Below are 16,857 nucleotides of genomic sequence, written 5' to 3'. Positions count from 1 at the left end.
TCCACACTCAGTTGTCTCGCGACGTAAACCCCCAATTATTATATTGCCACGAATCATCATCACGAAACTTCCAGGGTAGGCACGAAACGGTACATCTCATCCCGGCGCATGAAGAAGAAGCAAGAAGCTTCCAGACACATCGCCTGCTCTCTGGCAAACGCAGGTGCTGTTTCTAGACTTTTCGGCGCGACGCTTAAATGGTTGTGCGCTCCAAGCTGGAGCATTCATTCTTTGGACTCAGTTGTGTCCAGAGAGCTATCACTCTTGTGTTTTGCTACCAAGTAGTCTAATAAACCGTTCGCTGTTTATTCGCCGACTCGCCGACCCATTTCGCTAGGCGTCCTGAGGGGTCCCTTAAACCAGCCAGCCAGCACAGAGAATGATGTTCTGTTACCACCTTGAACGGCCGTCAGTACAGGTAGGGGTGCAACTTTGTGATGGCCTATATGAGTGCAAGGCACTCTTTTTCGGTCGTCGAATAGTTCTTCTCTGCCTTGGTTAGCGTTCTGCTTGCGTAAGCGATGACACGTTCGACGCCGTTGTGAAGTTGAACGAGCACGGCTCCTAGACCATCGTTGCTTGCGTCGGTGTGTATTTCTGTTTCGGCGTTTGGATCGAAGTGGGAAAGCACGGGTGCGGTCTGTAGATGCGTCTTCAATTCATCAAACGCCTGTTGCAGGGCTTCACTCCAGATAAACGTGGATCCGCCATTCGTGAAGGCATTCAGGGGTGACGCAATTCTTGAAAAGTTCGGAATGAACCGTCGATAGTAGGCGCAAAGACCAAGAAAGCTTCGAACGTCTTTCACGTTAGAAGGAACATGGTAATTTGCGATGGCCGCCGTCTTCTCGGGGTCGGGGCGTACGTCGTCGCTGCTCACGAGATGGCCGAGAAATCTGAGTTCCTCTAGCCGAATCGACACTTCTGAGGCTTCAACGTCAGTCCTGCAGTTCTGATAGCCTCGAGGACTTGCTTTAGCCGTTCAACATGTTCTTCGAATGTTCTTGCGAAGACGACAACATCGTCGAGGTACACCAGGCAGGTTTGCCACTTCAACCCGGCGAGAACTGTATCCATAACACGCTGGAACGTCGCTGGTGCTGTGCAAAGGCCGAAAGGCATAACCTTGAATTCGAAAAGTCCATCCGGAGTTACGAAGGCAGTCTTCTCACGGTCCCGTTCGTCGACTTCAATTCGCCAGTACCCTGTCTTGAGGTCCATGGAAGAGAAAAAATTTGCGTTTTGAAGGCGATCGAGCGTGTCGTCGATGCGCGGTAACGGGTAGACGCCCTTCTTCGTTATCTCATTCAGTTTCCGGTAGTCGACGCAGAACCTGAGTGTTCCGTCCTTCTTCTTCACTAGTACCACCGGCGATGCCCGCGGACTGGTCGACGGCTGGATAATGTCATCTCTTAGCATCTCTTCTACTTGCGATCGGATCGTTTCTCGCTCTTTGCAGGAGACCCGGTATGCGGTACGGCATGCGGTGAATTGGACGGGCCTTTTCGTCGACGATGATGCGGTGCTTCGCAATGGGCGTTTGTCTTACCTTCGACGATGCAGCGAAGCAGTCACTAAAATCGTTGAGCATCTGGAGAAGTGTCTGCTTTTGAGTTGTATTGAGTTGAGGGTTTACGTCGAAATGTCCGGCCTCGTGTTCCGTGGTGACCGCGATGCGAGCAGTGTCCATCAGGCAAACATCCGTGGTGGAGTATTGGTCTACGATGACGGCTATCTTCGTGCCGTTCGCCAGGTGTTGTGGCTCCGGGCGAAAATGTGTGACCAGGAGTTCAAATATTCCGTTTCTTACTGGCACAATTCCTCTTGCTATCACAATTCCTCGTTCGAGGAGAAGTTGCGTGTTGCCTTCAGCCAACAAACAGCCAGTCGGTGCTCTGTCGCACGTAGCGGTCACAAGGACTGACGACAAGGGAGGCAGGTTGACGTGCTGAGTCGTCACGGCGGTTACGTCTGTGTTTGCGCCTTTCTCCGCGGTTATTCGTGCCCACCACTTGTCTTCTGGTGCCGTAGATAGTCTTCAATTGCGGCGGGGCGACTACCGCGCTGGGGGCGGGGGGCGTCGGGTGAAAAACAGTGAAGGCCAAGGCCAGGTAGGGACATCGGCGATAGACGTGGTTGGCATCTCCGCAGTTGTAGAAGAACGGTCTGAAGTCGGGAGTCCGCCAAACGTTCGTTTTGCGAAACGGCTGAGAGTGTGGCGGGACGCTCGGAGTAGGTTGGACAGGCCGAGGAGGCGTCCAACGGTTTCCGTAGTACGACGGACGAGTAGGTGGCACCTATCTCAGAGCGGCGATGTAGGTTGGTCTCGGTACTTCGGCGTCGGGGTTGGCGGTTGACGATGTCTGGATTGCCTGCTGAACCTCGTCCTCCTCAGGACAGAGGAGAGCTCGTACTTCTTCGCGTACCACCTCTCGAATCAGCTGTCAGAGCGATCCGACATCGAGGCCAGCGGTCGTGGAGAAAGCCTCGTAGCCCTGGTGTCGTTGGTCGACGGTAGCGCGAGAGAGCAGGGTCCTCTCAATGCGGACGGCTTCGTCCAGAAAAGCGTCGGTCGTGGCGGGTGGATCCCGGGACAGGGCGCGAAAAATTTCTTCTTTTACGCCCCTCATGAGTCGCTGAACCTTCTTCTCCTCGGGTGCTTTCGGGTCAGCTCGCCGGAAGAGCCACAACACATCTTCGACGAAGCCTGTAACGCTTTCGTATGGCAGCTGGATCCGTCTCTGGAGCAGATGCTCAGCGCGTTCAGCTCGTTGTTGAAAAGCGAACGCCTCGCGGAGTTTGCTTTTGAAGGGTTGAGGATTTTGCTAGTTGGTAATGAGACATCTGAACTGAGAGCGCAAGATACACGGACAATAACAAGGGAACTACAACAAGAGAAATAATAGAAGCAGAAAAGATTAATAACCATCAAGATGTATGCGTTAGCACACCTTCTGTATCTCTAACCGAAAAGGAACTGATCTTCCTCAGAACCGGTGTGCTCAGAACCGGTGCGCCCAGAAAGTGACACGTGTGCTGTGAGGGGTTTCTGCATTTGTGCTCATTTTCTTCAATAAACTTAGTTGGAAGTTAGCGCCCGTCCTGTCTATTTCTCCGTTCTTTGTCCGTGTATCTTGCGCTCTCAGTTCAGTTGCTTTTGAAGACGTCCCAGGATGTGAGCGAAGTCTCCCGGTTCTCGAACCATGTCTTCGCGGTGCATTCCAGGGAGAAATAGACGTTGACGAGCTTCTTGTCGTCACTCCAGTTGTTGAACTTGGCGATCCGCTCGTAGTGGTCGACCCAATCGTCCACGTCGTCGTAATACTCACCGCTGAATGTCTTCGGCGACCGTGCAGGGGCTATGGGCGTGGCAACAGGATGCGCCACTTGGGTACTGGTCTCCGCAGTCTTCTTCTTGCGGTTAGGGGGTTCTAATGGACTGAATTCTGCAGGCAGACCAAGCTGTCTTCTGCTTTGTCGCAGTTGGTTTTCCAGGCCGTTGGACAAGGGATGCCCCGCACCTCCACAAGAAATGTCACGAAGCGAAATGGGTCGGCGAGTCGTCGAATAAACAGCGAACGGTTTATTAGACTACTTGGTAGCAAAACACAAGAGTGATAGCTCTCTGAACACAACTGAGTCCAAAGAATGAATGCTCCAGCTTGGAGCGCACAAGCATTTAAGCGTCGCGCCGAAAAGTCTAGAAACAGCACGTGCGTTTGCCAGAGAGCAGGCGATGTGTCTGGAAGCTTCTTGCTTCTTCTTCAGCATGCGCCGGGATGAGATGTACCGTTTCATGCCTACCCTGGAAGTTTCGTGATGATGATTCGTGGCAATATTGTGTACTCCACATGCTGAACCAGGTAGAACTTCTATATACCTAATTTTTTTAGAACATGTGCTTAAAATTGTGCAACTGCCACTCAAGCAACTTTGCCACCAAGTTAGTGACAAAAGGTATATACATTTTGTCACAAACCCAATAACCTCGGTGGAAGTGGTTGGCGCTGTCCTCTGTCTTGTACGGTGCACTTCGTAGCAACATACAGGTTCCAAACGTTTTCCCTGTCTACAAATGCCCTGTCAAAGCTGAAAGGCCTTTATCAAAATGGGGAAGCCCGGGCTTGCTCGTCCAGAGAAACAAATATGAAACTGCAGCACTCAACGTAAATAACTGCATGCTCAGCAACTAAGGCTGGTGATGCCGAAGACCTAATATTCCTGGGTTAAAAGGAACAAAAGAGAAAAGAGCACTGCGGCTTATTAATGTTACTTCAAAAGTATAACACCACAAAATTTGTAAGAGTCAGTTGGTGTATTTAGTGATGTTGGTCACCTCCTGCACCAATTTTTAATAAGTATCAATTACGTTGCTACCAACCAGGACCTAAGCCTGACCTATGATCTAATAATAATAATAATAGAATCTATCCATGACCTATATGGACCTTCAACACTTGTTTCGCTAGGTTTCACCCGTGTCTTTTAGTGAAATTCGAAGTTGCTCTGCATAGCTGACAAGAGACTTGCAGAGTAGATAACTTATTTATATTTTCCAAAGAACGTGTAAAAAAACAATGTGCTGTACCAACTGTATTCAAACAAATACAAATATAATTTGTTTTAGCCATGCGCATGTTAGCAGATTACAGGTGGCCGACCGCACACAAAGGGGGGGGGGGTATATAAGTTTAATGAACAGGAGGTGGCGTCCACGCAGGGAGAGGTCAGCCAGACCTATGTCGGCTTGCTACGCCCAGGTGGAGCCCCCCCCCCCAAAAAAAAAAGCACAAGTATACTACCACTGCAGGCACTGTCCTGAAATTCTAAGCCACCATTTATGAGAAAGAAATTACCACGCACAGCCTAAAGATCATATTGTAGTTCCAGTATTCTTTTTATTGACAGCACGCTGGCTGCCATTCAGTTCATGAAAGTGATACTTATCGTTGAAAGAACTGTTCAATAGTAAGCGAGCTGGTGATAGTATCCATGATGGCGAGACCCCAAGAGGAAATACAAGAAGAGACATACACACACAATGTTGAGACATTGTCTATCTCCCTCCCTATCCCTCGTCTCAGGCTGTTTGCTATGGACCTTCATCATGTTTCCTTTCTGAACCTTTATATATTTTTATGTAGAATTGTGACGGTACAGCCTGGCGCTGTTCGCAAATCACACTGTACTTTTCTTGAAACAACAATCCATAGAAGGTTTACAGTCGTCTTCAGCATTGCAGATATCTACATGGTGCATATTAATCACTTTGAAATGTCACAGACATGTCATGGAATCCGGCACAAGATTAGTGCTATTTAACAGACAACTATTTGTCATATCATTTTTAGGCACAAAAAGCAGTTTTGGTACCTGTATGTTGAGACAGATATATCTCTACATAACTTTGCCATGACAGAAATATACTCTCTACTTTATTATGGTTATTAGTCAACACTGCCACGAATGTGGGAACACAGTCTTGTACCACCTACACTCTTCAAAATGACCTTCGCACACAACACATTGTAGGTCAAGAGAGTCCAGAATGATGTCCTCTCCCTCCCCATTGGTTGAAAACATTTTTTTATGACTTTGCATAAAGGGAAGTTATCACATCATCTCATCTCATCCTGGCTACAGTCGTGACGCAGCCTACATTCGTGAGGCCAACAACGGCAAGCCGGTTTTCGTCACCACCACCACCACCACCAACACCATAAAGGGAAGTTAGTACAAGAAATGCACACGTTCCTTTTTTGAGCAAATCAGTATTACGACCGTTACCATACAACAATGGTAACAAATAAGTAATGATGATGTAGTGGGATGTCTCGCGCTGAGGCAGCACCCTATCCCATTGTTTGAGGGGGAGAAAATGGTGAGTGATGACGAAGATGAATGTTCAGAGTTCACGCAGGAGCTCTGTTGCTGCTAAGAAGGAGATGAGGGCTTGAAGAGCTCGTAGCTGATGCGCAGGATTGACCGAAGGCCCAAGCAGTTGAGGGAGGGCAAGTGAGGGCGCCCCAGTGGCTTCAAGTTAGCGCTGGAGGACGCGTCGCTCAGTGAAATACTTCTGACAGTCGATGAGAATGTGCTTGACAGTACTTGGAGTATTACAGCAAGGGCATAGCATTGTGTTACTATAGCCCAGCTTGTGGCGAAAGTATGGGGTGAATGCGACGTTCAAACGAAGTCGACGGATGATATACGTAATGGTCCGACGAAGGGTAGACAGCATTATGAAGGACAGTGTGGGATCTACTGAGTGGAGGAGTTCCGGAATGTCTTGACGCCATTGATGGGCGGCCTTTGCTGATGCAAGCGCTGACAGGTAAGACCGTCTATCCCCTTTTGGCAATATAATGTCGACAGTCCCGTTCCTTACTGCCCCATCGTGCACCAGCAAAGTGGCGGAGCACATTTATCCAGCGCTGCGCCTTAGGAACGAAGTAGCCCACATGCCGGCGCCAGGATAGACTGCGGTCTAAAATAACTCCCAGGAACTTATGGTGAGTTACTTGCTGCAGATGATTCATTCCGAGATGAAGCCGAAAACGATGCATATGCTTCTTCGTAAATGAGAGAACCGCGCATTTTTCAGCTGAGATTTCCATCCCTGCATCCAGGTAGAAGTTGCTGATGGCGTCCAGGAGCGTTGTAGCCGGGCTTGTATGGCAGGACGAGATTATCCTACTGTCCATGTGTATACGTAATCCGCGTATACTGACAGGTTCACGACCTTGGAAACGCAGCTTTTGAGACCCACCATGACAATGTTAAAGAGCAAAGGACTCAAAACACTGCCCTGGGGGACTCCCTGCAGTAGCGTAGTCCGGCATGTATCACCTTCTCCAGTCTTGACAAATATTGATCTCTGGCGCAAGAAGTCACTAATCCATGCAAAAGCCCTTTGGGGGACTCGGGCCTGTAGAAGCGCGTACAGAACACAGGTGTGATTCACTGTATCGTAGATCCGTTTTACGTACGTCAAGGAAGACGGCTGTGGTTATCTTCTTGAGGATCTTCGCTTCCTCCACGGTGGATACTAAGTCAAGCATGAGTCCATGGAGCTACGGTGACGGCGGAATCCTGCAATTTCTTGAGGGAAGGCAGAATGTCCCTCCAGCCACCACTCCAGCCTGTGTAAAACAATTCGCTCAAGGACCTTGCATAAGCAACTGGTTAAACTGACAGGGCGAAACGATGCCAAGTCTGATGGGTGTTTTCCTGGCTTCAGTATGGGGACAACTTGTGCTTCCTTCCACAAGGAGGGGCCTGCCTTTGTCTCCAAAAAGTATTATGAATTTCAAGAAGCGCCTGGAGACAGCTGGCATCAAGGTTCTTGACAGCTGCATAAGAGACCTTGTCAGGGCCAGGGCATGACGCCTTCTGGGAAAGGGCTATAGCAGTCGTGAGTTCCGCCATCGTGAAGTCCGCGTCCATAGCAGGATCCGCCACAGGAGAGGCATGCGTAATCGCAGTTTACTTGTGCACAGATGTACACAGATGTACAGATGCACTGAACCTTCCACTGTTTGCTGCCTCAGAACGTCTCGCTATAATCCGGCAAAAGTCTTGGGCCACCTTTTTTTCTGGCTTGGATAGAGACAGGGACAAAGCTCGCAGAGGGTTCTTCACAGGAGCGACTTTTAAGCTCCATGCCACTCTCCAGATCTTAGCTGGGCGAGCTGAAGGAGATAGGGATGTGCAAAATTTGCGCTATCTGTCCCTGTTCAAAGTTTTCAACGCTTTTTGCACAAGTCTGGTGGAGCGGCGCGCCTCTTGAACATCGAGCAGTTGACCTCAGCACGCCTTCTGTGTGCCCGAAGACAATCAAATTTTTGGTTGGTACCTGCGTGTCCGGCACAGACCTTCACTGTCGCGGTACCCGACTCTAGATTTGTCATGATGAGACGAGTCATGTTCTCAACCGTGATTTCACTATGTGCCCCATATCTGCACAAATCCCGGAATGCATTCCAGTTCGTGAGCCAAGCGATCTTGTGGGCCTTGACCGTAAACTTGTCATATACGATGAAAATATGAATATTGTCACTAACACTTCCATCCACATCCGTCGACCAGGTGAAGCGGGAACCAATGTCCTTGGAACAAAGCGAGATATAAAGAGCATCAGTAGAAAAGTCCTGATGAAGAAACGTAGGAGATCCGTCATTTATGATGCTAAGGTCCATATCATCCATTATGTCAAGCCAGATGGACCATTTGCTGTCCCTCTTACGGCTTCCCCACAAAGGATCATGGACGTTAATATCACAAACCACCAAGAAAGAGGCCTCTAAGCCTTGTAAGACTGACCGCAGCATAGTCTTCGACACTTGCAGAGAAGGCCGGGCGTACATGCTTAAAACGGACAATGGGGTTCTGCCCAACTGTATCTTGCACTGCACAGCGTCAAAAGGGGACTGAGAGTCCACATTCAATTGAGTGGCAACGATATCCTGCCGTACGCATACTGCTGTGCGTCCAGTATGGTATGGAGGACACTGCTGTCCTCCATACCATACTTTGGTGGGCCTGCAGTGCATTATGTAGTGCGGCACACACTGTAAAAAATTCACCCTAGAACATTTCCCCCGTTATAATGACAGTCTCCAATAGTCTTTCAAACTGGCATTTCCCAGAGTGGTTTACGGTATGACACAGTCTTTCTAAATCTTTACTGTAGTTTACCGGTTGTAGCACAAAAATATACCATTGTTTCCGATCACAGGACACAAGCCATAAATGCTATACGGCAACGGTACACCCTGACATACAAAAAACATGAACAACTGTTAGATTACATTATGTAGAATGATGTATAGCATTTATGCGCCGTGTCCTGTGATCGAAAACAACTTGCGCTTTTGCTCATGCTGCCCAGCACAGGCGAAATCAGCTGCATGTGAGGATAACAACATGAAACCCGAGGCTCGGAGGAAAAGGCATGACTATACGATCTCTGTGTCACTTGTTTCATGTTGTAAATGTGTGCGAGCTCGCCAGCACCTGAGAATCAGTTAGATACATTGTACATGCACCTTAGACATGGAGTGCGTGGTGTGTCGTGATAGTATTGCCACTGCCAGTTGAAAAATAATGCTCCAGGCGGATTGTTTCGACAAAATCTCGAACTAAACATATCAAGGAGTAGGGCATTTCCGTGACAGGTTTATCTGGAAGTAAGAACGTAAATGTTACCTGAAGTCATTGAATAATTAACTTATCAATATACTGCTGCAGATCATACCAACAATAGCACAGAAGATGCTCTGATATGTTCTGCAGGAATATCTCTGTACTCACAATATTAGTACAGCAGCTACAGAAAGGCATAAAACAAGTTTTTGTATACATGACACCACTTGAACTCTACACAAGCTTCTGTTGCATTGCCAGAACACAACTGTTGCACACATGATGCTGCTTGAATGTAATCCTGAAACGTCTCGAAAAACACAATTTGTGACCGTAAGACGTCAGCTGGAAGACTTATATTTACCTTACTCAAAACTGAGAAAAGGTATGTGCTGTTGCACACATGAAACTGCTTCAATGTAACCCTTTAAGGCTCTGGAAGAACACCTTATTTGTGATACAACAATGCGATAAAATACAACAACTGAACCAATATTTAAGTTTATACCTTACTCAAAATACACAAGATGTGCTGCCATGCATATGATGCTGCTTAGATGTACACTGAAATCACTGGAATAAGAACACAAGCACCTCAGGCATGGTTGCTCTAAGCTAGCGCGCAACAGCAAGGGTATACCAGGGATGGGCAGTATTTAAATACATTGTAATTAAAATAGTATTTAAAATATAAATACATGTATTTATATTTTGTATTGAAATACAGACCTGAAACGTGTGTTTATAATTCTATTTATAAATACCAATTTTTGGGTATTTATTTTTGTAAATACTTTATAAATACTCCTAAATACTGTATGTATATAGTGACTCATATCTTGAAGTTGCCCTGCATTTCACCTTTCGGGAAGAAGGGAGAGTTTGGTGCGCAGTTATGCCGTGTTTGCGCTAGCATGCGCATGCGACAAACCATTTTAATTGGCAAGTTTTTCGCTGTTGTTGTGGACAACGATCGCGACTAACCAATTACCTTGTTGTACGAAGCAGCTTTGTCAAATTTAATGTAATACAAGCATTTGTTCATCGGCACCTGTGGAGATGCTGTTCTCCTTTGCGAATCTGACTGTGTGGCAGAACAGAAGATCCGAACAGAAGTCTTCCAGAAACTTCTAATGTTAAAATCGCCATGACAATCTAACACATAAATGTTATTGTTCGTTGCTGATTTGTTGTTATGGTCATCGTTATTTCTGTAATTCCAGATGACATTTTCCTCACAGTATTTATTAGTAGTTGCGGTATTTATACTGTATTTATATTTTGTATTTAGATACTGATGTTGAAAAGTATTTATGAAGAGTATTTAGATACCTCTTTCAACAAAGTATTTCATATTTATATTTAAATATTCAGAAAATGTATTTATGCCCATTCCTGGGGTATACGAACAAAAAAAGAAGGTGAGCACAAGTGATACAATGCATCATTCATCAGAAAATGAAATGTCTCAGTACCAGATGCAGGTGTCTCTGTTCCGTCAACAAAAACAGATGAACTTTGAAGAAGAGTCTGGGTGGCAGGTACAGCCTTCAGCTTGAAACCTAGAATGTGATAGTTGGGACGTGGAGTGCAAATTTCTCGGTGGTGCCAGAATGCCTGCGAAATCATTTAACAAATAAGGCAATTCCAAATCAGCACTGAAGATAAAACATGAAAATACACCCGCTGTGGCCTAATCTCTAAAAGGTGAAGCAGTAACTGACACACAGCGTATTTTTCTTTTCTTTCTATGTGATCGCATTTGCACCGCGTGACTGACTTGTCTAACATTACGCGACTTACCTCCATCTGTTGCCTTGTCCTTGCTCTGCAATCTCCAGCTGCAGATAAGGTTGGCACAGCATCCCAGTCGAGATATCGTCGGCTTCGTGTGAAACAACAAGTTGCGCATTGCTTCCGTAACATTCATATGGGCGAAATGAACAGATCAAATCGCTGCTTTCGAAGGTGGCGCAGAGTCGGAGTTGTAACCGATTGTTGCAGTCAATAGCTTTTCCTTTCGTCTTTCGGACACTTGTGGTTTGAAACATTGGAACTGCATGCTGAAGTGTTCTTGCAGACGGGAGCAAAATTCTTCATCAACTGACGCTGGCCGCACTTCTTGGCCCTGTGCCTCAGCACCAACAGTGGGCCGTCACAACTGCTTTACTGCACTTTCTAAAGTGCACTGGCCTGGCCTCTAAGCTCTGAGCTGCGCACTCGTTCGCGCTCTGAGCTGCGCGTCTCAAGTTCTTTCTCTTTCTTCTTTTTACTTTTTTCTCTTTCTTCTTTCTTCATTGCTTTATTCTTCTTCTTCCCTTCTTTCTTTCCTTTTCGTTTTTGTTTTTCTTCCTTTTTTATAGAGTCTCACCTTTTTCCTCTTCTTCCTTTTCTTTCTATTTACTCTTCGTTTTTTTTTAATGGAATAGCATGCCGACCTTGGTATGGCAGACCTTTCCTTTCAATAAATATGTATTCCGCCCCCCTCACGCATTCTTGGCACGCAGCACAGAACACGAAACACACCAGGAAGTTTGTACTGGCCTAGCAAATGCTTTGCAGTCGAAGAAAGCAAAATTCACGTTCCTCGTGGGTTCAGTGAAGTCACAGAAATATATTGGCTCCCTAATAGCGAACTGGTATATCATTACCCCAATCTCAATCTCCGCAGCAGACGGCTCGGCAAAAGAAACCGGGCGGCTCCGCGGAAGAAACCAAGCCAAATGTCATGTTAAGCCGGAGCACCCCCAGACCACGAATGTGTCGTCGACACAGGGTTTGCGGGCCACAAGACGGAATGTCAGTGAAACTAAAAATTCACTTTCTGGAAAAACCGCGAGGTGTTTGGGATAACTATTTTGCACACATAATCAGTGTCCTCTTATGAAATCATAGTGTGAGTACCATTCCATTCTGTAACACTCGAAAATCGGCGTAGCTGAGCTCTAATAGTGAGTTTTAGTACAACGTACGCTGTCGCCTTTCCGCACGGTTCGCGTTGGTGGATCTTCACACGCGCAAGACATAAGCAGGGCTTTGTGCATTGCGCAGAACCAAGACGCTATCACTTACGTACGCAAAGGCGACAGCGTACGGTATGCTAAAACTCACTATTAGTTATTACGGGCCCTTCCTATAAGGATGACCGTGTAGCTCCGCAATTTCACCTCACCCTCGAATTTCACAAACAGTGTATCAAAGGAGAACACCAGCCAATCCGTCAGACACCAGAAAAAATCAAACCCACCGCAAAAAAGAAAAAAGAAAAGACAACCGTAAAAACCGGCAACCATAAAATGTCAAACCCACCGGGGAAATTGGGAGTATTCGACTTCCCTTTATTTCGGCGAGGTTTACCTGGCAGGCTTGTCGCGTCTCATACATATTTCATTACAAAAAAAAAAAATATATATATATATATATATACGAACGCACAGTGTGACTTTGTCTTGTCTTGTCTTGCTAGTATAGTAGTCTAGTCTAGTCTAGTCTAACCCAACCTAACCTATCCTAATTTCCCCATTCATCATCATTAATTTATCTGTTGTTGTTGTCTAACCTAGAGCCACTAAATAAAGGCGCGCTGTACTGAGCGATTGTAATAAGCTTCGCTTTAGTGGGTACCATTTAGCGAGACAAGTCTAAACGAAGGAAAGTAGGAGATCCGGCCGAAATTACTACCCAAATGTTAACATGTGGCTGGTACAGGGCGCTCCAGCTGCTGAAGAAACTCTATAGAAAGGAGCGGATACACGACTACAGAGGGAGTCACGGTGCACAAGGTGCTGCCGATAGTGTAGGATACAGTGGTGAATATCAGCCACAACGCCACAGCTAGTGCAGAGGGGAGCAGATGCAGCGCTGTTCGGGCGGCGTTTAGACGGAGGCGGTGAAGGAGCGATTCCTCGTGACGAGTGCAGCGACACGGAATGAAGAAGTCCACTGAGGGGTCGATTGATTGCTGGTGACTGTTGTATGAGGCAGCCTCTGCTGTGAACGCTTGGGCACGAGCAGCGCACCGGCGGCGTATAGACAGACGACAGGCAGAAATAGTAAGGGGCAGATGTGCAGTGGCATGAGTCACAACTTGTGCAGCACGCGTGAATTGCCGGATAGGCCCACATGACCGGGAATCCATTGCAGACAGAACGTGACCACTGACACAGAGCCGATTGTATGCCTGGATGACAATGCTGGGCAGGTCACGTATGATGGCGAGGCGGGAAGACAGCAAAAGAAGCAGGGACGCCCTGCTGTCAGTGAGGACAACCCAAGTCTTCTTAGGTCGCAGGCCAGCAATGTATTCTAAGGCTGCGAGGATGGTATACTGTTCCGCCTCAGTAGAGGACACAGGACTGGGCAACGTGTAGGCTTGTTGGTGGTCCGTATCTGCGATGCAAAAGGCTGCCCCCGACGTGTCACGCATCACAGATGCATCTGTGAAGATTTGACGACAGCAATAGTAGGTAGAGTTGATATGTGTCAAGGAGAGCTGATGGGCTACTAGAGGATGGCTACTACTCTCACTACTACTTACCGCATCCGGACGTAAAGTAATGGAAACAACGTTCCAGAAGCAGCAGCATTCTGATTCGCTTATACGGAAACGTGGCCTCCGTCCTAGGTATTTGCTGATGTTGGCCTCTATCCTCCTCTTTGACCCCATTTTGTCAGGGATCGGCCACTTGAGACTGGTGTGGAGAGAGTTTCCGAGAAGCGCAAGAGATGTCCGACTTGTACCAGACACAAAAGCTCGATATCTAAACCACGTGAAAGTATTGCTAGCCTTTATGCTTGTGTCCAGTGCTTCTATAGACGACCCCCTGTTTACAAACATGTGACGCATGATAAGACTGGTTCGAGGTTATATTTTGCTGTGGTGGGCAAGAAGCCGGAAAAACGTGTCGGCTGACAGGTTGATAAAGCTGATACTGCCCACCAGCATGCTTTGTGCGGCGGTGTTACGTAATCAATGACGTAGGAGGCCCAGCTCGTATATATACTGGGAGTTGACGTTCGAAAGCCCACGATGTACCCAGTTTTGCGGCAAAAAGATAAGTACAGGGGAACTACACGCATCCCCGCATTTGATTCGCGTATTGCTTATTCACTATTTCAACGATAGAAGGTGAGCATAAGGCGTCCCGATAAGCGAGACATGACTGTGGCTGATAACGCAGAAAACCTCTCCAGCTTTTGCTTTAGTGGTTTTCACCAAATGTGAGGTTCCTTCATCGTGTCACGACGCTCTTCCGTGAAATTGTACTTGAACCAGTTAGAGTCATGCCCTATGCTGGGGACAGCAATTAAAGAATTCGCTGTACCTGAGCTGTGTTTCCCATTAAAGTTGCTTGTCGTGGCTGGGGAAAAAAGTCTTCTGCTTCATCTACTTGACTGGAGCTTTTCTTGGAAGAGTCACACGATGCGTCATTGGACCTGAAATAGGAATTTCTTTTTTTGCCATGAACATACTTTTGACGCAGTATATTTACGTCTTTCACCATCGTTTATATGGCTGACACTTAAGAAATTTAATGTAGCAGTTTGGCGTTACGGTTTGATGTAGGCCGAAAATAATGCAATTAGTGTAATTAATTTAATTTAGTCATTAGTAAATAAAAGTAATCAATTAAAGCGCACGAAAGTAAATTTTACGGCCAAAATCCTCGCAGGCTTGTCCAGCCTCCCATGTTTTCCTTCAGAGGCAATCCAAAGTAAGAACAGATAGAGGATATTTCCTGGTATTTACCCTGTATTCAACTCATCTCTGACAGACTGTGGTAGTGCACTTGGGGTCCTGAACGTTTTTGAAAAGCGGACGCCCGGTATGTATATTGAACTACAAAAAAGGAAGCAGTGACAAAGTACACATAACCAGTGTATGTGCCCTCGAATTGCTTCATGCTTCAAACAACAATGATAGGCAAGCCTAGGCAAAGACACGTAAACAAAACAGAACACGATGGCTCAGGCTTGCCAATCATGGCGTTTATACACCAGCTAGTCTCCATCTACGCCATTCTGTCCAAACAACTTTCTTTCGATGATAATGACTGGGGTGTATAATTGCCAAATGCGATATTCTTCCTCACTGCTCGTGGTAACGCGGCGAATGTATAATGATGATAGCTCTGTTCTGCTGCGTTTTCCATTCGGAAAGCACTTCTAACTCCTTCCACTTAATACAGATACGGAAATATATTTTACTTTTACTTGCGCGCGTCCGTTGCTCTTTTTGAAAGTCCACAAAACGATTAAACGTTCTTCAACGTGCGTTAAATAGGCGCCCCTGAGCGCGAGTGCTTCGCGCCATAGGCGCACTCCGAAGTGGGAGGGTCGACTCACACTTTAGTTGCACCACCAGGTTGCACCGTGTGAACGGCAAAGCGAACGGTTGCGCAACCCGAGTTGCAGAGCCGATCGCTCCATGAGCGATTTCTTCTGCGACTCTAGGTGCAGCATGTCAATTATATGGCTCTTTTTTTTTCTATCACATCACTCACATGGCTCCTCCTTCCAAGCGCGTCCATTCAGAACGACTGCCTGCCATGCGCAATTTCCTTGACGAAACTTTCGTGTATCAGTTGTTGCAGTGACAGTATACGCGGGACGATGACACACACACACACACACACACATACATTGGATGTTGATGAGGTGGACGATTCACCGCCGATGAGGCGGTATACTGCCGTATTGCACATTGGGAACGGATGAGGGGATGATGGTGTGGGGAGCACTTTCAGAGAGCCGTCACCAGACCGGTGGAGCAAAAGTACTCCGCAAGACGACGAAGGCCTTGCATCTGGTGGGCAGCGTTCGACCACGGTCCGAGGATGACACACACACACATACATTGGATGACGATGGGATGGGCGATTCACCGCCGCTGAGGCGGTACACTGCCCTATAGCGCGTTGGGAAAGGATGAGTGGATGATTATGGGGGCTTTCAGAGAGCCCTCACCAGACCGGTGGAGCACAAGTACACCGCAAGAAGACAAAGACCTTGCATCTGGTGGGCAGCGTTCCACCACGGTCCGAGGATCTTTGCGAGGTTGAACGGTCAATACGTTGCATAGAGACTTCCATTAGTGCACGCTCGTGGTGATATTGCCCTCAAACGAAGATGACGTGGCAGAGGTCGCCGTGCAGTCCACAAGTGGGGCAGAGGGAAGACAAGGTGGAGCCGAGACGGTGTTAAGGCAGGTGTAAAGGCAACGTTGAGCCTCATGTGGTGGAAGAGAACAGTAAAGGGGTGCGGTAGTCGCGGAGGAAGTACGAGAGAAAGCGTGCGGTCTACATCCGAGAGAAGGGAGTGAGCTATGTCGTGTTGCCACTGAGCCTGCATCTTGGTGCCGGTGAGTGTCAAAAGGAGATGTCTTCGGTCGCCCGACGACATCATTATCGGGGAAAAAGCTGTGTGCTGATGGGCGCTCAAGTCGGCTCTGTCTGCTTCTTCATTGCCGCTGATGCCGACACGTCCGGGGATCCACTGCAATGCGACAGTGTGCCCTGCAATGGCTGCCTTCTTATAAACTTGCAGGATGTCAAAGACAACAGGACCGAGGGACCCACGTATCCTCAAGTTGGCCACACACTGGAGCGCGGGTCTTGAGTCTGTAAAGACGACCCAGGACTGAGCTGGACGGGCTCATATTTTTTGCATAGCAAAGAGAATGTCGTAGAGCTCGGCACACGTAGACGATGTTCT

General features: G+C 47.4%; 1 protein-coding gene across 1 annotated transcript in view; it reads right to left on the bottom strand.

Annotated features, from left to right (window-relative positions):
- Positions 1-16,857, bottom strand: part of LOC135374465 (uncharacterized) — a 233,232-nt gene that overhangs the window by 55,513 nt on the left and 160,862 nt on the right. The window contains exon 7 of the mRNA XM_064607421.1: positions 14,469-14,580. Coding sequence (XP_064463491.1) covers positions 14,469-14,580 — 112 coding nt within the window. The remainder of the gene's footprint in view (positions 1-14,468; positions 14,581-16,857) is intronic.

The sequence above is a fragment of the Ornithodoros turicata genome, unplaced genomic scaffold (assembly GCF_037126465.1).
Source record: "Ornithodoros turicata isolate Travis unplaced genomic scaffold, ASM3712646v1 Chromosome62, whole genome shotgun sequence".
Lineage (NCBI taxonomy): Eukaryota > Metazoa > Arthropoda > Arachnida > Ixodida > Argasidae > Ornithodoros > Ornithodoros turicata.
The sequence above is the reverse complement of the archived record's forward strand: the minus strand, read 5'-3'. Positions and strand labels throughout refer to the sequence as shown.